The following is a 24819-nucleotide window of genomic DNA, read 5'->3' on the forward strand; positions in this document are numbered from 1 at the left end:
CTTACTGACTGAAATATTATCTCTCAGTTAGAGCAAATGGCCCATGTCAGCATATCTGAAAGTGTCTTTAGTTGGGTTGTCTCAGAAAAGCACCACTTGGCAATGTGTTCTGTTGTTGTCCTTAAGTGACAGTGTATCTTTTTTTTTTTTAAGAGAGAGAGTGTGAGCAGGGAAGGGGGAGAAGGACAGTGGGAGAGGGAGAATCCTAAGCAGGCTCCACGTGCAGCACAGAGTCGGACTTGGGGCTCGGAACTCATGACCCTGAGGAGATCATGACCTGAGCCGAAATCAAGAGTCAGATGCTTAACCAACTGAGCCATCCAGGCGCCCCAGAGGGGGGAAAATGATTTTAAGCACTATGTGATAGCATTGTGCACAGTCCCTACCTTTAGAACTTCTATTTTAGCTAGGAAAAAACTCATGAAACAATTAGTTGGTAGCACAATAATATATGTGATTAAGTATGTATATTTTGGGAGGAGGGCAGGAAAGAGATGCTTAATGAAAGAGCACAGTTAGGGTTGGATTTTCAAGGCTTCAATAGGTCCAGGAGAAATGACGTTCCATTGGTTAACTTACACAAGGTGTGGTCATGAATGAGATGTGTGACTGATGATAGTGGTGGTGGGAAAAATAACGCTATGGGGACTCAAGAAGGAAAGGAAGATTCCATAAGGCCTTGGGAACCAGGTCAAAGAGATGATTCGATGCTCAAGACAGTAAGGAGCCTTTGAGGTCTGGAGCAAAAGAATATCTACAACCAAAAAAATCACATGCTTCCAAGTTTTAAAAACATAAATAGATCGAATCACACCATATCTTGGGCTAAGAACTGAGCAGGAATTGGGTGAAAAACAGAGAACATACTATGTACAAATATACTGAAGCAGCACTCAGGCAGAACCAGTCCTAAGAACATTCCTGACTTTCCAAGACTAGAGCTAAATGTGAATCTACTTTCCGACACCTAATGATATCAAGTAAAAGGAAAATATGACCCTTTCCAATGGTGTCTGGTGGCCCCATGGCTACAGGTGTTCATCTCTTTCCTGAACAATCGATTAGAAAAGAGAATTTCCCCAACTTAGACATTCCAGCATATGTCCTTTAACAACCAAAAGAAGCATTTTAGGTGGCTCCAGGGCAGAGGACACAATAATCCTCTCTCCTGGGTACCGCAACAAGTCTCATTAAGGATTAAGATTGTGTACTTCAGACCTCCCTGACATTAAACAGAAGAAGTTGATTATATAAACAAATGGTGTTCATACACAGGAGTTTAAAAAGCTTGTGAAAATACACATCTGCTGACAATTTTCAAGTTGTTTATTGGAAATCACAGATTTATTTTTAAAAACTCACTAATTATTTTGCCATACAAGAGCAAAATTCAAATAATATAAATATTTAACATACTGGTATAAAATTAATAATATGGAAAAAAAGATGCAAACCAACCAAGAGGTAAAAAGTTTTTAGCAATAACACTGTGTACAACAATCGTCTACTCAAGTGACCATCCAGGCTGATAGTTTATTTTCCCTTTGTTGACGATTTTTGAGACAGCCCTGCATTAGAGCACCAAAAAGTTTCTTCCTTCTTTTTTTAAAAGGCTGGAATCCTTTTATTTACAAATATTCTTCTCAGTACTTTAAATCCAATGAAGGAAGCATCTAGCAATTTCCTTATTAAAAAAGGAAGTGCCTTCATATTTCCTTTAAATTTAAATATGTTCCATTCTATTCGAAGCAAAAATAAAAAGATGAACACAGTTGAGGAGAGCTCTTTTGCAAATAAATAATTGTTTCACAAAAGTATTGCTGTAAACAAGATCATTTCAATGGCCAGAGAGACACTTATGTTTTCAACCAATGGAAAATTTTAACAGTTACAAGTATAGATAGGCAGGGTATGTATGGCCAAAAGGCAAATGGTTATTAAAGAATCAACTAATAAAAATTAATTATAAACCAACTTTGTCAAAATGTGATTTTGTTATCTACAGGTTTTCAAATTGGTCAGAAAATTTAAACTGTCATGACTTATAAACGCTGCACCTACTCTGAAAGTAACTACAAACCCAGAATGGCTGACACTGTAGTTTTGACATTAGTTAAAAATTCTAAATTATCTGAGCAATCAATGTAAACAAGCCTCAATTTTCAAAATAGAAAAGAAATTAACAAAAAATTTATGTAAACATTAAAAAGCTATCTGCAAAAAATTACAATATACCATCCTCCAGTTGTGCTTACCAAGAATTCTTTTAGTTTTGTTTCCTTCTGCATGTTTCAGACCTCATCTAATGACATGAGACATCTTAGTTTTCCCTAACAGGCACCTCTGCAGAGAGAGAGGTTTTATAATCAGTTCAACTGCTTTTGCTGAAGTCACCATTTTGGACATCATATAATCCCTGCGACAATAGACATCACCTAGTTCTTTCTGTAGTGAGGGGAGGTTGTTGCATCATGACCACATTTCTCTCCTTCCCTGTAAGATAAATGCAACTTACTCTTTTAGAGCTCAGCCACATCTCTTTGAATAGGAAGCTTCACAAATATTTTAAACCTCCTTCTGGTGACATTTCTATCACTTCATTCTGCTTTCAAATATGAAGTATTTCAAAGTTGATGACACCTCCGATAGTCATTTTGATGAAAGAACTGATTTTTTTAAAGATAAGATAGCTTTGATTTGATGTCGAATGCTCTCAATTTTAAAACCTGACAAAGTACTATGGTTTATGAGACCTTGTTGGGGAGGGGTAGGCTAATTGTAGTCATTGTTACAATAATTTACACACTAAGAATTTTATTTTATAAATTACAGAAAAGGAGAAAAGAGGCTTTTAATGTTCTTTCTTTCTTTTTGAAGTCCTCTCCATTATTCTATTCCTCTGTGCAAACTACATTCAAATAACTACCTTAAAAACAGACCAATATTGAATATTTAAAAATCAGCTGAAAAATTCATTAAAATTGGCTGATTTCAACTAACAATGATTTCTCCCTAGGGAAAGACCCTGTGAGTAACACACTGCCCATGATTTGTGTCATATCTAATAATCAAAAAATTCACATGAAGTACCAGTTAGGGCAGAGCGAATCACAGCTCAAATTTCACATTACACTTTGAAAAAAAGATATAAATATGTTTTAAATGACTCTAACACTATTTAGGTAAATTAGCTACATGGATGTGACAATAAGTGATTTGGCTCTTTATAAAGAAATCATGTTACATTTTTCTAAGTCTCCTCTGAAGAACAGGAACCTTCTTTTATCAGGTTCAAGTACTTTCTCCTATGCCAATCCTCCCCTGCCCCCACCTCCCCCAGTCAAGTGCTCTCTAATAAAAACTAATTTGTAAACCTGGTCCGACAATATATTCATTTCTTTGAAATGTTGTACTATACATTCACTTGGTATTTTCCAAAGGCAGTTACTCTAACACCAAGGCACCTTAATTAACTTCTCTATGCCTCAAATATACACGTGGCATCGAGTGAGAACTTGAATTTCCCTTTAGTTTTGTCTTCATAAACCTTTTCTAAATATAAATTCCTTGAAATGAATTTAGGCGATGAAGTAGATAAGTTACACTGAATAGCTTCTAGAATCAAAGAAACATTCTGATAGACTGGGTTTTCAAAATATTTGTTTTTTCATACTCATTTTACTTCAGGTATCGACAAATATCTAGAGTTTTCTCCATCCATGTTTGGCTCAGTGACAGTGAAAACATACAACATTCAAGTACCGTTAGACAAAGGCAGCCCGACAAGGGTACGTGTCAATATAGGTCAGTTTGCAAAGGAGAACTATCTTAATTATCCTGCAGTATATTTGACCAAGAAACCCTTTTGAAATCATTTTGACTTTAGGGTCTGTGGCATCCCTCCAGAGGTCCTGAAGGTCTTGTACGTGTCCATGAGACGTCATCATTTTATCGTAGATGCAGGGATGATAAGGAGTTTTACCTTCCCCGGAGAAAAACACGTGGTGTTGTGGCACTATCCCCATTTTATTGGCACAGAGGCCCATGAACACATCATCTATGTAAAGACTAGAGTTAAGTGTCTGTGACGCCTCGTGGACTTTGGCGGCTACGTCGCTGGAGATCACGTAGGCAGCCCCAGCAGTATAGTCAGGGTAAGCCGGCCACTGGTACATTTCATAGGGGACATAGTATTTGCTGCGTTTGTCTCTCACAGGAGGAGCACCACGATGAACCCGACCAATCCAGAAGTCCTGAACACCCATTTTTTCTAAACTTTGAAGGTACTCAATAAGATTTGGCATATGAATAAATATGTCATCATCAGCAGTCATAAGGAATTTGGCATGAGGACAAAAGCTGTTTGCCCAACTGAACTGCAGAAGTAATTTGAGAGTAAGATTATAGAAAGAATCAGCAAAGTCTTGCTGGATTAGATCACTGTACATTTGATCTTCCCAGACCAGTTTTCTTTGCAGTTCTTCTCTCGTCAGTGGGTTAGAAGGTGTTCCTAAAGCAAACAGAGTTCTGATGTTGGCATTAAGTTGAGACTGAACATACTTCTCATTGCCCCACGTTTTTCTAATTGCGGAACGTCGATCGTAGTTTTCGGGAGCAGTTTTTACAAACAGTAACAGGAGGATGTCTTGGGCCTGACACTTCTCCTCATGGTTAATTAAGTACTGGTAGCGAGGAGCCCCATCCACACTATGCTTAAGAGACAGGCTATCGTTCACAAAGTCATAGCTATTTATGAGGTATCTGTAAGAGTAGGACTTCATATGGCTCACAATGTGATTATCGATGGGTCCCCAAAAAAACATGAGGCTTAGTATAAAACAAGTGGCAAATAACTGCATGAACTGCCATTTTTTGACTCTTCTGCCACTCACAAACATTCTGACATCCATGCAGCTCTGTTTTTACTTAAGGTCGGTTTTAAATGGGCGCTTGCCCCTTCGAGACCGTAGAACTTGGTATTGTGTAGAACAGATGTCCATCTTAATACATGTTCATCATTAAAAAAAGCAGGAGCTCCTTGTTTCACAAAATACTTTCTTTTCGTACCATTTTTTCTGAGATTGCGGGAGAGTGGAATGCACAGTAGGAGGAGGACACGGGCACATCAGAGCGTTTCCACACCGGCATCCGTCGTTGTGTTAGGTGACTGGTCTCGTGTAGCTATTCCATGTGCTTCCTTCTGTGAGAGTAAAGTGCCACCTGTTAGAGTCAGGAAGAAAAGAGATGACAAGTGAGTGGGTGAGAGTGACCAAAAAGAAAGAAACTACTTTTCATTCCCTAAAAATGGAATGTAACTTGCCCGATGTGGACAGAAGGTGATAAGGCAGCTAGCGTTTAGCAGAGGCATACAGATATTTATTTTTTGGTGGGGGTGGGAGGAGGATAGGGAAAGGGAAAGAACCACTCACCCTCCACTGTCCTCCCCTTCAGAATACGGGGCCCTTTCCTCGTCTCAACCTTAAAAAATAAAAAGCCTCCCAAATGGCTATCAGCCTATACACTTTAAGTTCACAATCTCACATGGCTGTGTCCAGGTATATATTGATCCACGGTGCAGCCAGGATGAAAGTAGCCGCAGGGACGCCTTGTTTTATGGCACTTTGCAAACACTGCCTTTTTCACAAGTTGAAGGTTTGCGTCAAGCAAGAGGTTGCCATTTTTCCAATAGCATTTGCTCTCCTCATGTCTCTGTGTCCTGTTTTGGTAATTCTCATAATATTTCAAACGTTTTCATTATTATATTTGTAATGGTGATCTGTGATCGGGTGATTGTGACTTGGCGGTAAAAGCTTGGAATGATGGCTAGCATTTTTTAGCAATAAAGTATTTTTTAATTAAGACATATTGCCATTTTTTAAGACATAATGCCATTGCACACTTCATAGATTACAGTATAGTGTGAACATAACTTTTATATGCACCGGGAGATCAAAAAATTCATTTGACTCGCTTTATCATGATATTTGCCTTATTGCGGTGGGTCTAGAACCAAACCTACAGTGTCTCCAGGGTTATGCCTGTATATAGTTCAAGGCAAAATAGATGAATGATGAAAGTTCATAACAGTTAAAATTCATTAAAGCTTGCCCCAGACAAGACAGGAATAAGAGTAAGATTTTGTTTTAAAAAATCAAGGTTTGTAAATAAAGGAGTTGAGATACATTTTCTTTTTTTTTTTTTTTTTTAAGATTTTATTTATTTATTTGACAGAGAGACAGCGAGAGAGGGAACACAAGCAGGGGGGAGTGGGAGAGGGAGAAGCAGGCTTCCCGCTGAGCAGGGAGCCTGATGCGGGGCTCGATCGCAGGACCCTGGGATCATGACCCGAGCTGAAGGCAGATGCTTAACGACTGAGCCACCCAGGCGCCCCTTGAGATACATTTTCAAAAGCATAGCCCAAACTCTCTGTAACCAAAATGGCTTTGTGAGACCCACATCTATATAGTCATCTTTTTCCTGTTTTTTTTCATCTGGAAACTCAACAGGCACCTCCAATTTAGCACATTCAAGCCAGGAAGCCACAGGGTTATAGCCAAAAAGCACTGTCTTTGTAGTCCAGCAATGTGAACTTCCACTGCTCTGTGGCATGCATCTAACCCAGAAATCGGAAAAGCCGGCATAACCCCAATTAACTCAAAGTCTTTGTGCAAGTTAAATGGGAATATACATAGATATATAGATAGAACGAGGTTGATAGATAATTACCTGGCACACAGGGACACTCAAATGCCATTTCTAACCCCTTCTACTGTCTTCTCCCCTAAAACCTGCTGTTGCCATTTTCTCTTTGTGTCTGACTGCACTTCATGCATCTCTGCCAGAAATCTGAAAGTCCTCCTTTTCCTCCATTCCATATCCAGTTACTTAATCCTGTGACTTGCTTGTTCTAAATCTCTCTTCACCTCTTCCTGTTATCATCACTTCTCACCCAGACCAGTGCAGCCGCCAAAAGGATCCCTGACCAACCCATCCTCTACCCTATAGAGTGACCTTTCTAAAACTCAGATCTAACCGGGAGGCAGACTGAGCTCCTTCACCCCCTTCAGATGCTCTCTACTAGCTGTCGGCACCAAAGTATTGGCTGGAAGCTCGGCCATGCTAGCTATTTCACACATGGCAGCCTGTGTACCGGCGGCCATCTTATGTGTGGCCTGGCAAGCCCTGCTCCCCTTGCTATTAAGAAGTATACTAATCTTCACTAAATTCTACAGGCATCCTTTTCTGGGAAGTCAGAATTGAGGCCACCCTCCAGCACTACCACCAAAGATTATTCTTATCCGCATTGCCACAGCACATTCTTGCACTCATCCTCCTGGACTGACTTTTTAATTTATCTGCCTCCCCCAATTGCACTGTGAACTCCGTGACATAAGGCCCGATGTCGCAGACACGCTACCCTCAGCATCCAGGTCAGTGTCTGACCTGACACCCGGTAGGCGTTCTCTGAATGTTGGTGCAAAGAACCATGGTGGGGGTGGAGCCCCTTTCACTCTAACAGCTGGTCACTTGGGAAGAACTGGGGTCAGGAGGCCCAGTCAGTCACATGTCCTCCCCTTTCTTCCATGACTAGGAGACAGCACTTCCCGTCTTCAAGGACTCTGACCCCAGCGCTTATCCGAAGTAAGATACATCCTTTTGCCTGGGGAAGTAGTCTCTCCCCTCAGGGTTAACATAGTCTCCTGAGCTTTCAACAGATTGACAGGGAAAAGACCATGCAAGCTCCACTCAGTCCAGGCTCGCTGGGTAGCTGGGCCCATATCACAAGCCCCAGAGAAAAGGCCCTGCTTTTGTGCCCAAAGAGCTCAACCTCAAGTCCCCCGCCCTTCAGCCCTGCTATGAAACCAACCGCATACACTGAGAGCACCCTGCTCTACGGGCCTAACCTTGGCTGTGGGACTTCCTTCCCAACTTCTGGCCCTTTACATACAGCTGTATTACCTATCTGCCAAAGTTACTCCATGTTGGGCTGATAACAGCAAAGACCAGGCATGCAAAAGTCCAAGGAGTATGGGAGATCAGAGCCAACCCTCATGGAGAGTTTGTCCAGAGATAATCTATCTCATTCCCTAGGGCACAGATTTTTAAAACTTGCTAGTGCATCTCAGAAAGTCACAACCAGTATTTAAAAAAGAAACAGAAAAAGAACAAAATAGAGAATGGCATACTGCACTGAAAGTAGTTTAAGTATCCTTCTGTGAAACTTTCAGTTTTATGTATACGTGCCTCCAGGTTGTAATGTAAAATGTATTTTTTGTGTGTGGGCTTTACCATCAAAAAAGCAAGAAATACTACTCTAAGGGATAGATCAGTATCAGTAATTTCCCCTCTTGGTTTGGCTGGTCATGGTGGACCGAATCCTCTAGAGTAGAATGGAAAAGACAGCGGAAAACATCAGTTTCTGATGGTAACATCTGCCTAAACTTTGCAGAATCACTTTCATGGGGGGGGGGGCTCTTCCTCTCAGTCTTAACAGTGCTCGCTTAGATAAGGGTCCCCCGTGAGGGCAGATATCCCCTTCTGCCTCTACAACCGGAGGCTTAATGCAAAGCAGCAGAGAATTCTTTTTTTTTTTATTTTATTATGTTATGTTAATCACCATACATTACATCACTAGTTTTTGATGTAGTGTTCCATGATTCATTGTTTAGCAGCAGAGAATTCTTAAGGGCAGATTTTACGATCCCATAACTGTTTAAGAATTCTAAGAAAATTATCAATTGAAACTAATCTGCAGTTTTTCTATTCCATCAGACCCTGGCAAAGAGACAAAGAGGAGAGTAACCTTTGGAAGCACAGGCAAAGCTAGCTTCTCATTTCTGAGCAGTTGCACTCATAATGTTGCTATGTCAGCTTGCTTTGCACCTATTCCCAGTTGTTTACAAGTCTGAGTGTCTTGCTAGACAATCAGCCCACAGGCCTGACTCCTCCAACACCCACATAAACACTTGACTCACAGAGGCCCTAGTATCTCTCCAATGAATGGGGCCTATTACTCCTCTGGTTGGTGTGTTCTGCTGCTCACATGCATTTTAGCAGCCACCCCAGAACATGCATTTATCCCCCTGCTCCCCACCCCTGATGCATATGGATTTACCTTATTTCCCTATATTTCTTCACCTGTTCCCCATTGACCTCCAAGAGTCAAAACAGTTCCTGAAAAATGACAAAGAACCTGTTGCAAAGCCAACAACCCACACTACTTATTTAGGTTCAGAACAGCATGTGAAAATCTAAAACAAGATTTCTCCAACCTCAGCAGCTTGAATTGTTTAGCTATCATTTATACCAATCATAACCAAAGCCCACTGATAGGACTGATCTGATGAGGGGAAGATTGGGAAAGTTGAACTACTCTTCCGCAGTACCTACTTTCTCTTTTATAAAAAAAGAACACCCCAACTCCTCCAAATTGAACATAGTCACTAGGCGGCATTGGCCAACCAAAAGCAAAATGCACCTCCATGGTCTGAATTCATGAATTACAACCAAACAGTGTTGCCCACCGGCCCTGGCTTTGCTGATGGGTACCACGCACATGCCATCGACACCCACTCTTCTGGTTCACACAGAGCCTTGAAGCTCATCTAAAGCACATCTTCCATCTTCCGCCTTCAAAGGGCAGGGGAGGGGACTGACTGCAGAGAAAGCCACAGGCCTGCCCGACCTGGAGAAAGAAAATGCTGGGCCTGGCAGGAAACAGAGGAGCCAGATAATGCCCGTGAGCTCAGGAACCATCCCCACCAGAACGCTGTGCTTGCAGCTTCCTTTATGTGCACGCTGCGCGGCTCAGGGACCAGGCCACAGGCTGCAAGCCCCAGGGCTGCCCCCGCTTGGGGCCACGGTTGTTGTGTAACCTTGGGCCACCCTCCCTGCACTCTGATTCGGTGACTTCATCTGCAGATCGGGGGTGAATGTCCATGTATTGTTACTGAAGGGATGTAAAAATCACAGATGACTTCAGAGTCTGCTGGAAATAGGAAACAGGAAAGACCATAGGCGAGAACAGGACAACGAACTGCTCAGAGACAAATGCAGACAGTCCCTGACTTACGATTTTTTTATTTTATGATGGTGTGAAAGCAATATGCCCTCAGTAGAAACCATACTTCAGATTTGGAATTTGGATCCTTTCCCAGGCCAGTGATAAGCCATACGATACTCTCTGGTGATGCTGGGCAGTGGTGGTGAGCTGCAGTCCCCAGTCAGCTGGGCAATCATGAGGGTAAGCAGCCGCTACACTTAACAACCATTCTCTTTCTTGCTTTCAGTACAGTATTGAACTACATGAGCTATTCACCAGTTTAGTATCTAATATACTTGGTGTTAGATGCTTTTGCCCCACTGTAGGCTAATATAAATGTTCTGAGCACGTTCAAGGTAGGACAGCCTAAGCTATGATGTTTGGTAGGTTAGGTATATAAATGCTTTTTTGACCTCCAATATTTTCAATTTACAGTGAGTTTATTGGGATGTCACCCCATCCTCCGTTGAGCAAGACCTGTATGCAAATATTTGGAATATAACTTGGGTTTGCTTCTATTTGGATTGAAAAGAAGGAGCAGATACTCTTAGTATTCTCTTTCCTAATAGAGAGAAGTAGCCAGAAGAATAAAGAATAGAAGTAGAACAGGAACATCAGAAAAGAAGGTGGCTGACCCTACCTCAAATGCTTTTCAGTCTAGGAGCTGTGCCCCACAGTTACTCAAGAATATTTCACAAGAGAACTCTTTAAACTCTTCCTGAAAAAACTAGGGATTACAAGTTACCCTACATGACCCCTGATTTTTTTTCTACTTTGCTCTCGCTGGTAACCCATTTCTTTGTTGGGTCTACTTTAGTGATCTTAAAATATTATACAAAACCTGATAAAAATGTTGACGTTTTAATCAAGAGACTGAGGCCTGCACTTCAAGTTCAAGTCAAACAGCCTCAGTGTTCAACGTTTCAACAAATGCTACAAGTATGTGAAGATCTGCTATGGAATCGTTATGCCAGTTGGGCGTAGTGAGAGTCATGTAGTAGTATTTTATAGTCCCCTCTCTGAAAGCATCTGCAGTCTAGCTGAGATAGACTCATGATGCCCACTTGAAAATTCAGTTCCCATGGACAACAATCAGCAGATCACAGCCAAGTGCAGACAGTATCACAGAACTAATTTAGACAATATCAACTCCAGGCAAAAAAGGCAAGTCCCTGGTAATAGAGATCAGTGACAGCAGGATAGCAGGGCCTGAGGAAAACAGGATTTAGGTGGTTACAGGAAAAGAAGCAATCTGTTTCAGGCAAGAAAGGAAAAAAATAACAACGGCAAATACTTGAGATACACGCATGTATTTGAAAGCAGGGAGATGGGGCCTGCTTATGGGGAACCTTGAAAAGGGGGCAGAGGAGTCAGTGGTGCCGAGGGCAGCAAGAGGTCACCCAAATTTTGGTTTTTGTTTTTAATGATAACTGCCTTGTCAATATGGACTAAGCGTTGCGGGAAAGGGACTAACCTGGTGGTGGCACGCAGGATGGATGCGGGAAGCCTGGAGATAGGGCCCCCCGGCTCCCTCGGGGCCTCACGCTGAAGCAGAATGAGGTGAGGAGGGCCTAGTCTAGGGTGGTGGAAATGAGGAGGGAGGTCAGGGGTAAGGAAGACCCTTTCGAGAAAAACAAACCCAGCGCTACCTGCTGAGTGGCCTGGGATGGGAGGAAAGGAGGAGAGGGAAATCTAGTCTCCAGCATTAGCGACACAGCGGAGGGGAAACTGGTTTCCTGAGTTCGGAGTGAGGAGGGAGCGTGTCTGGGTTTGGGCTGGTGTGGGGCGGGAGGGAGGTGCGGGAGAGACAGCAGGTGGAGCAGTCCAGGGGGGCAGGTGAGGCTGGAGGAAGCGGCGGGACTGCAGAGGCGGGAGCGCTCTGAGCCTAAGGAAGGTGGCCGCTGTGGGGACAGTGAGCCTCCAGTACCAGAGAGGAGCAGAGGGGCCCCAAGGCAGTAAACGCGGGGAAGGAGGAGCGGGAGGAGGCAGAGGCAAAGGAAGCCATCTTATTTTACTTTATGCGCGCATGTATGTGTGCGTTTTACTTTACACGTGTGTGTATGCGTGCATTGTTTTACTTTATGCGTGTGTGCATGTGTATTTTACATTATGCATGTATGTATGCACGCATTACTTTATGCGTGCATGCGTGCGTGCATGTGTTTTATGCACATGTGCGTGTATTTTACTTATGCGCGTGTGTGCATGCATGCATATATTTACGTGGCATCTCAATTTATTTGCACAGGTTTGAATTCAAGGACTAAGTAATATCTTTTGACAAATGAAAGAGAATATTGTACAAATTCCCTAAAACTTCAGATGGTTATTTCTTTGAAAAGGAACTATTTCAAAGGGCTAGTTCAGGGGCTCTTGGGTGGCTCAGTCCTTAAGCCTCTGCCTTTGGCTCAGGTCATGATCCCAGGGTCCTGGAATCGAGCCCCGCATCGGGCTCCCTGCTCAGCGGGAAGCCTGCTTCTCCCTCTACCTCTGCTGCTCCCCCTGCTTGTGCTCTCTCTCTCTCTGTCAAATAAATGAATAAAATCTTAAAAAAAAAAAAAAAATAAAGGGCTAGTTCATAGAAAGTTGAGATGGGGTAAGGAATGGGTAGAGGGTGATAGAGGGCAGGACAGACGAGGCCTGTGGTGGCGCTCTGAGCGGGAGGAGAGCCGTGGGGCAAACAGTGGGCCCTGTGCTGGAAGCCAGGAGGGGAGACATGGGGGTGGGTGGAGCAGGGGAGGCCTCTTCCAGGAGGAGCAAGGTGAACTAGAGAAAGCCCTTGGGTTTGAATTCAAAATGTATCTGTTTTTGTTTCCAACTGTATGTTTCTTGACCACTGTTTCTGGCCATTGTTGTAATATATCACCAACATCTAATCTTAGAGAAACTATATTTCCAAATCTTACTTAGCGGATCTGCAACACTCAGAAGTCTAAGGGGCCCTTATGTTATGACCTGTATGCCATTTTGTTCCCATAACCTCCCACACACTCAAGACAACTTATCAGCAAGAAAGTCATTTAAGTGGCTTCATCTACAACTGCATTTCCTCTGAAATGTCAAATTCCAGTCCGCTCACTCTCCAGGCGGTTGGCTCTTCAACCACAGCCTCTAAATATTCACCCGGAATCCTCTGCCCACTGTTACCTGCTCCCTAACACTCCCACCCCACCCAGCAGTCTCCTGACCTTCCTTCTTCCCCACCTCCCTGTCTCAGATGCAGAATCATCTGGCACCTTTGCCCTCCTCTCCTTGGTTCCTGCTCTTCTACCCCAACAACCCCAGACCTTGGGTCCCTCCTGCCTTCTCTACTTCTACAACACCTGCCGGGCAGACGGCATCACTACAAATGGCACTATCTAGCTGTGGGCAGAGGGCTCGATGCTGTGTGAGCATCCTTCACTTGTCCTGGACCTTCTCTCTCTCCTGTCCCCTCATCAGCCATGCTCCATCTTCCCCCTCTTCCAAGGCCTGTGCCTCTCACTCTTAGCTGATGGCCTCACCTCCTGCCTCACAGAAAAAGGAGAAGACATCACACGCATTGTCCCTTCTCATCCCCACATGGGCCTCCTCTTCCCGGATCCCCAGGCTGGCCAACCCTCTCCATCCCCTCAGTAAAGCACACTGACTACTGTCAGGAGAGGCAAGGGGGGGGCACTCATTTAGGGCACAAAATTAAAAGTCATAAAAGTATAACTATAAACTAAGGATGCTCCTTCAGTAAGTCAGTTAAAAAAAAAAAAAAGCCCGAGTACTTCAACCTTTTATATTTAAAGTTGTATTACTTATAGTCCCATATGAGAGCTTTGGGTTCCTGTCCAGGCATAACTCAAAGGAAAGAAATATGACATCTTCTGTCCATCTTTAGGTGGCATTTTGTTCTACATTTCAAGTATTGTTTTCCTGGCTTGTTCTAATCATCTATTCCCCTTAAAGAGAGCTAGGACCATTCCTCAAGAGCCAAGTTGCCATGTTAAAGGAAATCAGGTTTAGCCCTAAATTTACAGGAAAGGCTATAATTTGATCTCCTACATTTTTCTTAGTTAAATTCGTTACAGTCATTGGTGATGAGTAACACAACTGGGTACTGTTTAGTAGGAACTGCATATTCTGTTTGCTCAAAAAGGAAGGAAACAACCCAAAATTTGAATTTACAACTCACATTTTAAGTGTGAAAAATTAAATATTCCCTCAATTGGTATTTTATTCTTTAATTCATATTTGAGTATTTCCAATACAAGGCCTGTAAAAAAGGAAAAATTCTACCCGTTAGCTGTCTTTAGGTGTTTTTGTGGTTGTGACTCTAGCTATGAAAATTTAGCTTAAGCCATTGGCAGAGATTAGAAGCCATTTAGAGTTGTTATCCATCCACAAACAATACATTTATAGAGTTAGTTCTTGATTCAGTGTTAGCCAAAGACTTTAAATTCCAACTTTTAGCAAGCATGGATGTGGGCCAGAGGGAAAAATTAGTTATAAAACCTATAGTGTGAATCTAGTAACAAGTTCCCCACCTATATAAACTAAATTGTATGTTTCTTTATAAGTTAAACATGGGTGTAGATTTCTGTTTGCCGGTTATAGGAAAAAAAAAAAAAAAAGACAAGGAAATACCAAATGAACAAACAAGTAAAGACAGGCCCTAAGTAAAGACAAGCACTAAGGAAACTGGTGGTGAGGCACTACAGAGTATTATTATATTTCAGAGGAGTTATATTTTAAAAGTCACTGAAAATTCCCGGTAACAGAATTTGAAACAAACCAAAAAGCAGAAATACAAAGTAGGTCTCAGAGCTGTCAAACATTTGCTTTTCTAAACTTGGCCTTCTGTATTCATTCCTGAGGCATAGTTGTTTGTGTTGACAGGGAGTCTTGCTCCTTTAAATGCAATTCTTGTCAGTTTTATTCTTGCCGAGTTAAGAAACAAGCTTCTCCTTTTGCCCACTCTAGCAACAGTTGCTAACATGGGAGTGTTTACAGTGCTCTGGGCTTTGTTCTGACTGCTTTAGGTCTATAGAAACTCTTTAAGCCTCACAGCAACCTATGAGGGAGAAAGCTCTCCCTGTGCTGTAGGAGAAACTGAGGCACCCTGACATGGGGCTGACCATGTAACCTCCAAAATTCCAGAACCCGTGGAAGCTCAGGAGCCGCTGATGGGTTCCAGGTCCTGTCTCTTAGCTCTGCACCTGCCTTCCTCCCTGGCGCTGGCCAGCCGCTTTTCCTGGAGCTCCCATCAGGATGGGAGGGCAGGGAAGTGAGTAGGGCAGGGCCAAGAGAAGCACCCAGGAAGGCAAAGAATCTGCTTCCCTGAAGTCTGGAGTCATTTACATTTTATTATCACCTGCATTTTGTCAGAGCTTGTTCTCACTCTCTTTGTAACCCACCCTTTCTTTAACCTTCCGTCTCAATTTTCCCTCCTTCCTTTTCCTGGTCCCAATAGCATAAGAGAATAGGCAAAAGTGACCTCGTGAGTTTGTGTCCTTTGGGTACAGAAAGTCTTTCCCCCACAAAGAAGACTGGGGGATTTAAGGGCAGAAGGGGGTCAAAAAGAGGTGAGAAGGAGGGAAGGAGAGGAGAGTAAAAAGTATAGGACTCAGAGAGGATGTTTCAAGCAACTATTTGATGAATAAGTTTTGGATGAAATGAAAGGTACAGCTGAGGTAAAATTATGATATGAAAATAGTGATTTAAAAATAGGGTGACAGGGGCACCTGGGTCGCTCTGTCAGTTAAGCGTCTGACTCTTGATTTCCGCTGAGGTCATGATCTCAGGGTCATGAGATCGAGCCCTGCAGTGGGCTCCACGCTCAGCGCGGAGTCTGCTTGAGATTCTCCCTCTCCCTCTGCTCCTCCCCGATCCCCTTTTGCCACACTTGCTACACACGTGCTCTCTCTCTCTCTAAATAAAAATAAATAAAATCTTAAAAAAAATAAAAATAGGGTGACACTATAACCTGGTATATACCTATCATGTGAGCTAGACATATAAGCTTCTTGTCCAATGGCAGTTCATATGTCCCATTCTAAATATTGTATTTGGAAATAACATTTGATTGAGGGTTTACAGAGTACAAAAAATAATGGTGTAAAATGTTAGAGGTATATATAACATTTCTGTCTCAATCAACATTTATTATAATAAGTTAACTAGCATTTATTAAACACCTACCTGTTCCAGGCATTATGTTGAGCAGCCCTGAAAGTAGGTAATGCCTACATTTAATTAATTCAACAAATATGAATTTACCACATACTGTGTAGTAGGCCACGGGCAGGATGCAGGGAAGGCGTCAGAGATGTTTCCAGTGTAGAACCCCCTAATGGAGTAAGCAAGTGTTCTGGTGCAATTGGAATCTGGACCTGATCGAGGCACATGGGTAGAAAAACCAAAGAGTTTTAGAACATGAACAAAAATACACTTATATTCTGTTGCTTCCATTTACTGGTCACATGAGCTTGACTCCTCTCTAAACCATGTGCCACAGTCTTTTCTGAGGATCATTTGAGACCATTTATTTGACAAAGTGTGGTCCATATCAGGTGTTCAATCTATGCTAATTTCCTTTCTCTAGAAATTGTTCATGTATCTGTACCATGATGGTTTAGTTAGTAGCTGATATTCTTTAGGGGTTAATTACCTTTCAAAATGATAAGCTATACATTAATATTCTTCTCAAAAAATACTCATTAGATAAAAGTTTTTAAAAATACTGATCTGACTGCTAAGGGGCACTTAACACATCCCAAATACTGGTGAGACTGAGAACGGAAGTATCATTACTAATTGGCTGAACATGCCTTTCTATTATCTTTGACAGGAAAGAACAATATGGTTCCCACAAGCACTTAAAAAAAAACAAACAACATTTCTACAAAGATGACACAACCAAAAAATTTTAAGGCCCTGTAAATTATGGAGAAGGAAACCTGAGCTGAGTCAGCTTTTTAACTTGCTCTGCCTAGAGCACTATCAAAAAGTTGCAGAAAAAAATTGTAGGAAAAGGAATAAAGAGATAAAACACGAAATCTTAGGTGGATCTTAAGCTGTGTAATAGTATTTTGAACTTGGGACTTTTAGGGGCTTATTGCCTGCAGACATGGTAGAACATTCCTTTCTGTAGAAAACTGGCTTCTAGGATCAAAGCCTTCACTATAGAATATAAATAAATCTTAAAAAATAAATTACAGATGAAAGCCAGTCTCAGAATTTCCAGCACTGAAATGTAAAAAAACCCACTTTTGTTTATTCTAAGTTTATATCTCACCCGATCAAGTTAAGTTTCTTACCTTTCAGTATGAAGATTCTTATATCTCCTATATATACACATACTATAAGAAAAATATCCTGGATTTGCATTGTTCTGGCTAAATCTTTGCTGGCAAATGGAAGAGCTCTTATAATAATTTGCTGTTACTTAATTTCTGGAACATAGACACAATATATGCAGCTCCTAACAAGATTTTCCTAACAATGGCATAAAATAATGGCTATGGAAATATTCCAAAAAAGGTATAATGTGCTATAAAATGCAAAGCTTAGAGCAATTCAACTGAGCATGTACAAAATTCCAAAAAGATAGGCTACATAGTTACTTTGAGAAGAGACCACTTCTTCTGAATTTCTCCCAGTTTCTTTCTACAACACCCTAAAGTTCTGTTATGTAGATTATGGAGCAGTTGGTCCTCAGAAAGAACTCCTCCTACCATTTGAAAGTCACCAAGTGCAGTGATTCCAGCCAAAGTGACCCATTTTAAAAGATGACCCATTTCAAAACCCAAGAGTTATTATTCAAGCTGTTCTATATTTAAGAATTAGAAAGTTATTTCACTTTCCTACAATCTCCTTATTTGAATCAATCTTTTATAAAAGGGGAATTTGATCTCCATTTTAATGAAATATAATGTGACGTTTTTACTTGCTAGAGCCTGCAGTTTATTTTGAAAATTATTTTCTACCTTCTGAGGTTTTGGGGTCTTTTTTTGTTTGGGCAGGGCATTTATGTGTAATATCATTTATGCCTCCTAATCACCCCTCATTTCTCACTTCCTCAGAAACAGCTTCTCTGAGCTTTAGCTTGAACTTTCCCTGTCATAACGCTCATCCCCATCAGAGGGTGTCAGGGTGAGCCCCAGGGGAACTGAGGTGAGTTAGAGGGAGTCAGCCTCAGCTTTAGCCTCCCAGCGCTCAATAAATGGAGGGTGCCTGTAGGAGCAGGAGGAGGGAGGGAGAGAAGGAGCAGGAGAGAGAAGGGTCGTATGAAGTATATAATGTAAACATTTCAGGTATCGAATTTATCTTGCTTTAAACTAATAATTAAAAAAGAGTTGACCAAACAAAGCAGTCCCCCCTCCCCCGTGACAAGATGTAAAATCTACCATTAAGTTTCTTTTGAGAAAGTTGAAACCTCGGCTGCTCATCACCTATCTCCCTTTCAGAAAGTTCAAGAGGGGATCTTTTCAGTGCTACCCCTGAACACAACTACCTTTGAGCATCCTTTTCTGGGTCAATTTCAGTTTCTCACATCCCTCTCCCTTCCCCCATAGGGACCAGGCAAAGTTCCCAAAATAAAGGCACAGAGGAACAAATCCAATTCTAACGGATGTACTTTCATCAGAGAATTACCCTAAATATGAGCTACAAGCCACCAGCAGCCACTGTGCTGTTACAACATCGGTGTCCCTTTAACATGACCCATAACCTATGAAAACCAACACTGGGTAAGAAAAAATATAGGCTGTGTAGTCAGAATCGGATGAAAAGTTACTACTTTGACCTATATTGTATCTGAGTAAGCAACCGGCTGTCACTTCAGGTTACAAAATAAAATTCGGCAGTCAAAAAAGAGTGGCCAAGACCTACCGGTAACAAGAGGTCTCCTTTCCCAGTTTCCCCTGCCTGCCCACTTCCTTGTCTCCATTTCCCTAGTTAGTAACTCGCCGAAAGTTTCCACAGTCTGGCGGCTTCCGAATTTCCAGCCCGATGCAGGCTTTCTACCCGAATTCCCCCCTGCAGCCCAGGGATGGTAGCACGGTTGGGGAACCCCATCTGAAATCCGGGGACCGCAGGGCGCGGCGTTCGCCCGCGGGCTCCCGCGCTCCGGCCCGCCTCGGTATCCCCGCGCGGCGACCGGCTCGCCGGAGCTCCCCGGAGGAGGAGGAACCCTCTGGGCCCCAGGAAACTTAACCCCAACTGGAGCTCCGGGGCCCCCAACCTACCTGCCGCACCCGGGCGGCTCTCGGCCCGGGGTGTCGGCTGCCGGGCGCCCGCGCCCGCCAGCCAGAGCGAACAAAGACGCTCCGGAGAGGGAACGCGCCCTCCCCTTCCCCGCCGCGCTGGCGGGCGGGGGGCGGCGGGCGGCGGGCAACCCTGCCCCGTGGCGGTTAGGGCCTCCCGAGGATGGGCCGCTCGCGGTCGGGGCCAGAGCAGAGGGCCGAGGCCCGGGTTGTCTGCTCCAGCCGTGCGCCCTGGCCCCGGCGCGCATTCCAACCTTAAGTCCTGGAGCCACCCAAGCGAACGGGCGTGCCTTCACCTCCTCGCGGCTTTTCCCCCTTTCTTCCCCTCTCGGCCTTTCAGAGACCTCTCCTGGTCCAAAGAAAGCAAAGAGAGTCCGAGTCTTCTTTCCCGTAGCCCGAGAGCTGCTCCGGTGAGGAGGCGCTGCGCAGTGGGGCCGCCGTGCCGGGCAGGGGCGGGGCAGAGGCTGGGCGGCCCGGAACCCTCTCTGCGGACCGCGGGAGCCCGTCTCCCGTCCCTGGCACAAAGAACCAACCATCCACGGAGCTGAGATTTATCCCCTCCAAGCGTGCCAGAACGTCCCCCATTTAGTGATCCGGGAGGGAAGGCAACATTTCCACCCTCGAGGGCCCTCGGCCCTAGTTAGGGTGCAGTGGGCTGCAGACCATTTTTTTAAATCGTACGATTGATTGATCGCACATATGAATTCCATATGAAACAACTGGTCTCAATACACTTTTCATTAGGAGTTAGAATTTATTAGACTAATGATCCGTTCGTTCAGAACACGCAACAGTTATGCATATACGGTGGGTAAGTTTTGACTGAGTTGCAGTTCTCTGATCATCTGATTTTCCTTTCTAGAGCCAAGAGTTCTAAGGGCAGGCTAGTCCTTTTAAAAGATCTCTTGTCACGCCACTTAATGCCTTGAGCTTCTGGGGCCTAAGTCACAACAGAAGAAAACTCCAGTTTACATCAAACTAAGCTTGCTACAGCTGTTCTTTTTAAAAATACAATGGGGGAAGGATCACCCGCCCCCCACCCCCCATGATTTTACCTTCAAGCCCAGTTCAAATTCACAGAGAGCTTAAAGCAAAACTCACCAAGTCCAAGCCCAGCTCCTTAAACTCCTAAGTCGGAGGTCTGCTTTCTTCTTGGCATCGGAGCGAAAGTCGGTGGTCTCAAGAACAAAACTTGCCTGCTTTAAATATTGGGCCAGCACTGGGCAGCCAGTGCTGAACTCGGCTACCTTTCCCGGGCGGGGGCGGGCTGGAGCCTGACGATTGGGGAGGACCCAATCAGGGGCTCCCGGCGGAGGGTGGGGGTGCGGCAGCCGGGAGTCTGCCCTGCGGCGTGGCCAGTGCACGTTTCCTGCACCTTGTGGTGTTCACTGCCAAAGCCGAGCATGGCCCGCACCTCCGTCGCCAACTCGGCACGCTGCTGAAGGTGATGGGTCCCGCCCAGTCAGTTCTTGTTGGTGCTTGAGGACTCCAGGAAGTACCCACCCTACCGCCTCTTCAGTTAATTGAGATCATTTACTCAGATGGTCGACTGTAAGCCAGAATCCGCAGGAATGGCCCCTTTGAGTTGTTTCCCCTCTTTCAAAATACTTCATGCACGTAACTGGACAAAATCAGGAGAATATAAATTTCTAATAAGGAAAGAGATTATAAATAAATCCTTTATGGGTTTGGTTTCTTGTCCCCCAAATGTTGTAGCCTCCTAATAGAACAAACATTATCGTTTAACAGGTAATATTTTGAATGATTTTATAATTGTGCATATTTCAGAACATGACAGAAAACAAAACATTAACCCAAATACTTCAGTAAAATAAAAGCTTTGGGGTTCTCATTGTAAAGGCAATAAGACAGGTAATGGGTTAAAAGTAGATTACTGAATCAGAGTTTGAAACTGTAAACACACGTATTTGTTATTTCAAACTAGATTTTTAGGAAGTTTTGTAAATGCTTTTTTTAAGCCCTTCGCCCTGTTTTCAACCATGCAATTCTTTTCATATATTACTTATAGAGAGCATGGTCAACATTGCCAAGAGATCATAGTGCCATATGCATGTCAGACCACATACAGAAATATTAATATAATGTGATTTGTAAGGGAGTCACTGACAGTGACCCATACATAAGCTGATTCACTGTTTGTATGGTGCAGATCACCTCCCTTCTTTATATATGAGAAATAAAACCCTGACCATGGTTCCACTTAAAATCCCCACCCCCAGCTGTCATATGTATCATGTTCTATTTATGTGCAAATGTTCATTTACCATTATATTCCTTTCATGTCATTTGGAACCAGGTCCACATACACAGGTGTCAGCACCTGTGTTCCACCTGCATGAACACATAGGACTGTACGTGCAAGAAATACAAACTGACCCAAACATTGAAAAACACATATAAAAATCACATATTAACATCATTCAATTTACACATAGACACCGCAGATAAACGATTTCGAAAGTGAGTCAGGAGGTTGGTAAGAGGTTGTAGGGCTTGTGGTCGTGGGAGGGGAGAGGATGTGGATGGGAGATGGGGCCCAGCAGAGTGAACCAGAATGCCTGCTCTGGTCCCACCCCTCCCCCCCATACACACACCACACAGGGAAGGGGGCAGCAGCCTGGGAAGCCCTTTGCCCATCTGGGAGCATTTCCTGCAGCAGACTGGTTCCCTATCCCACCCCACAGTGAGCGGAAGAGGATGATAGACTTGATGGTATAGAACAAAGTACTCATGTTTCTTTTATTGGGAGCGTATGTGTGAACATTCTGAAACTAGTTGGGAATAAAATCAGGTGATAGTGGCGATGCTGATTTCAAAAGCACGGAGAAGGACCGTGTCGCGGCCATGTCCTCGGTGTCCACAGTAGCTGCTTGTGAACAAAGACCACTACAATTAGATTTATAACCGACTTTAAATCTCTCTCTCAGAAATGTGCTTCACAGAACACGAGACAACTATGGAAAGTACTGGAAAAAGTACTGTACCATCAAAACGGTAAACGTGAAAAATGAAAGAATTGCAATTGCATGTTAGATTGAGAAGGGTCAAGGTAGGGCAAGAGATAGAGCAGAGGGGAAGCAGATGGAGGAGAGAGGGCCAGAGGGTAGGGCATCAGGGTGTTATCATGGGTTATGGGCAGAGAAGTCTGACACCTACGTTCAAGAGAACCTGGAAGGTGGTAGAAGCAAGAGACCTGAAGAAGAGATGAATGTTGACTGAAATGGATTTGATGACTGACTGGCTTAATGCCTAACATAGCTGAAGCATGCGAACATAGTGCCAGGCTTGACTCATTTAGCTTAAATTTTGTACCTTCTGGACTCTGTTAGATAAGAAATTTCCTCACAGACCTCATACAGATACTATTCTGTGAATTCAGACACCCCCCAGGCCGCGGGTTCCAAAACCAGCCAGGTTCCTGCAAGGCTTGGGCTGCTAGAGAGATGGGGTGGTATCCTGACCTCGCTCCCTGCCCACCCTGGGATCTGGGCAAGTGACCTGACTTCTCCGCTCCTCGCAGTAATCCCTGCCTGGATGGGTCCGGTGAGGACTGAATATAAAAGCAATCACGTGTGTGGAGTACTAAGCACACACGGGTCGGGCCAGCTGCACGGGCTGCGTGGACGGCCGTCATCCTTGAGCCCACCCCAGGCTGCAGAAAGCCCCTCTCACATGAAGAGCCAGCAGAGGGGGTCTTCATGCTGCATCCATCATCGCTCTAAAAGGACTTGCTTGTTTCTTTTCACATCTTCGAACGGATTTTCTGTTCATACAGCATCACCCATTAAAATAATGCAGCACTCCTTGGCTGCCTCTTTCTCCCTCACTGCCCGCCAGCCCCCTCCCACCCCACACAGATCCTTCTGGGTTTCTTTTCTCTCTACCCTTGCTCCTTGGTGATCCCATCCATTGCCTTTAGTACCTGATTTCTATTTCTAGTCTAGATTCTGGGCTCCAAACTTGAGTGTCTCCACTCAAATGTGTCACATCAGCCTTAAGCTGAGCATGTGTGAAATGGAATATCCAAATGGAATATCCAGATGAGCCGCTGAATGGATGGGACTTGAAGGCCCCAGAGGCCAGAATCCTCCTCCTTCTCACCAGCGGGCCCAGCCCAACAAGTGACATGTCAGGAACAGTCAGTGGGCTTTTGTCACTGTAGAAATCGTCTGTGGATGTGTTTTCCCTACTCTTGAGAGTCCTGAGGCCTCTTGAGGGTGGAGACCCCATCCTGCACACCTCCAGTTCCCTTGAAGAACCTCCCACAATGCCTTGCACAGAGTCAGTGCGTATTAACTGCCGGTCAAGTTGAATTTTTGCTGAACGCTTCCCACATTCATCAAATGCTCAAACTTTCATTCCAAGAAGCTTCGCCCACAGTACAAAGGCCCCTGTGTACTTCTCCCTCGAAGCCATCAAGGCCCCAAAGTGGACACTGGAGGCACACTAGCCTCTTTCCTGCAGCTCTCGCCTCTGTGGTTTGGCAGCCTTCGGCACCCTCCCTCAATTCCAGGCCCTCGGCGGTTGGGTGAAACCATTGTCAGTCTGCCCAGAACTGGAAGCTGAAGGGGACTGACGCACACAGAGGCCCTCACCCGCAGGCCATTCTCAGAACCCATCTTGTTCCTTTCTCTTCTCCTCTGCCCTGGGGAGCCACCCCCCCCCCCTTAGTGGTCATCTCCTTCCACATCAACACATGAAGGCTTCTCTGATGTGCTCATCTTACCCTCACTGGGGGCCCCACAGGGGAGGGGACAATCTTAGAGGCAAGCCCTGTTTGCTGGGACCCTCCTTGGCCCAGCAGAGCTGATAGTGGGAGCCTCACTGGGGGAGGGGGTGGGAGGGAGGCTGGCACGGGTTTCCCCTCCATGCTGCCCGGGCTCAGACAACCCCAGTGACAGTGCCTCGGTACCACTCCGTGACGGTGGATCGCTCAGCATTTCTTCTCCCCTCCCCACCTGCAGATCTGACATAGGCTTCAACCTACACCCCCACCCCCACCCCACACACACACTGGGCCCTACGGGGCTCTGCGCAAGTTCCCAGGGGCTGCCTCTCACTTCACCTCCTTCTACTCAGGTCGACAGGTCGCCATAGCCAAATGGAGTGAATGAGGGGCATTTGTGTAGGGACAATCTGGAGTGTTGTCTGCTTGTTGCTTGGAGTTTAAAAGACAGCAGGCACCAGCTTGCCAGAGCTATCTAAACTGAGCAAAAGGACTTGGGTCCTGGGATGGGGTGGTACAGAGGAGAAGACAATTATAGAGCAGGGAAATGTTCAGAAAATAGTTATTGGCTATGGTACGGGGGCTACGTGCCTGGCCCAGACGCAGTCATTCATGTTAGAAATGTACTTAAAATTAAGTTTGGTTGTGCTGATAGAATATCATTCTCTGTGTCCCTTTTCTTAATAGTTAATAATTACTAAGTGCTCATTGTAGAGTATTTGTGGTTCAAATCCCACTCAAACCAATTCTAAAGGACAGTTATAAGCCTGCCTGGGATTTTTATTGAGTATTACTTA

General features: G+C 44.2%; 2 protein-coding genes across 9 annotated transcripts in view; one reads left to right on the top strand and one right to left on the bottom strand.

Moving 5' to 3' along the window:
* MCF2L2 (MCF.2 cell line derived transforming sequence-like 2) overlaps positions 1-24819 on the top strand; it is a 238693-nt gene that overhangs the window by 139718 nt on the left and 74156 nt on the right. The gene's annotated exons all lie outside the window — the stretch shown is intronic.
* On the bottom strand, positions 1309-20650 carry B3GNT5 (UDP-GlcNAc:betaGal beta-1,3-N-acetylglucosaminyltransferase 5). 5 transcript variants are annotated; one of them, XM_078068541.1, is made up of 3 exons: positions 20377-20650; positions 16296-16401; positions 1309-5200 (listed from the first exon to the last, which is right to left on the bottom strand). In XM_078068541.1, exon 3 carries the CDS (start codon positions 4908-4910, stop codon positions 3765-3767), a length of 1146 nt encoding a protein of 381 aa, XP_077924667.1. In that variant the 5' UTR covers positions 4911-5200; positions 16296-16401; positions 20377-20650; the 3' UTR covers positions 1309-3764. The 5 variants fall into 5 exon arrangements, with proteins under 5 accessions (XP_077924667.1, XP_035962365.1, XP_035962364.1 ...); XM_036106472.2 differs by having other exon boundaries at positions 1309-5220; XM_036106471.2 differs by having other exon boundaries at positions 1309-5220; positions 16289-16401.

This window comes from Halichoerus grypus, chromosome 1 (assembly GCF_964656455.1).
Source record: "Halichoerus grypus chromosome 1, mHalGry1.hap1.1, whole genome shotgun sequence".
Classification (NCBI taxonomy): Eukaryota; Metazoa; Chordata; class Mammalia; order Carnivora; family Phocidae; genus Halichoerus; species Halichoerus grypus.

Excerpts from the sequence above, each read along its gene's own strand:
- B3GNT5 (XM_036106475.2), bottom strand. The coding sequence starts at position 4,910 with ATGGATGTCAGAATGTTTGTGAGTGGCAGAAGAGTCAAAAAATGGCAG.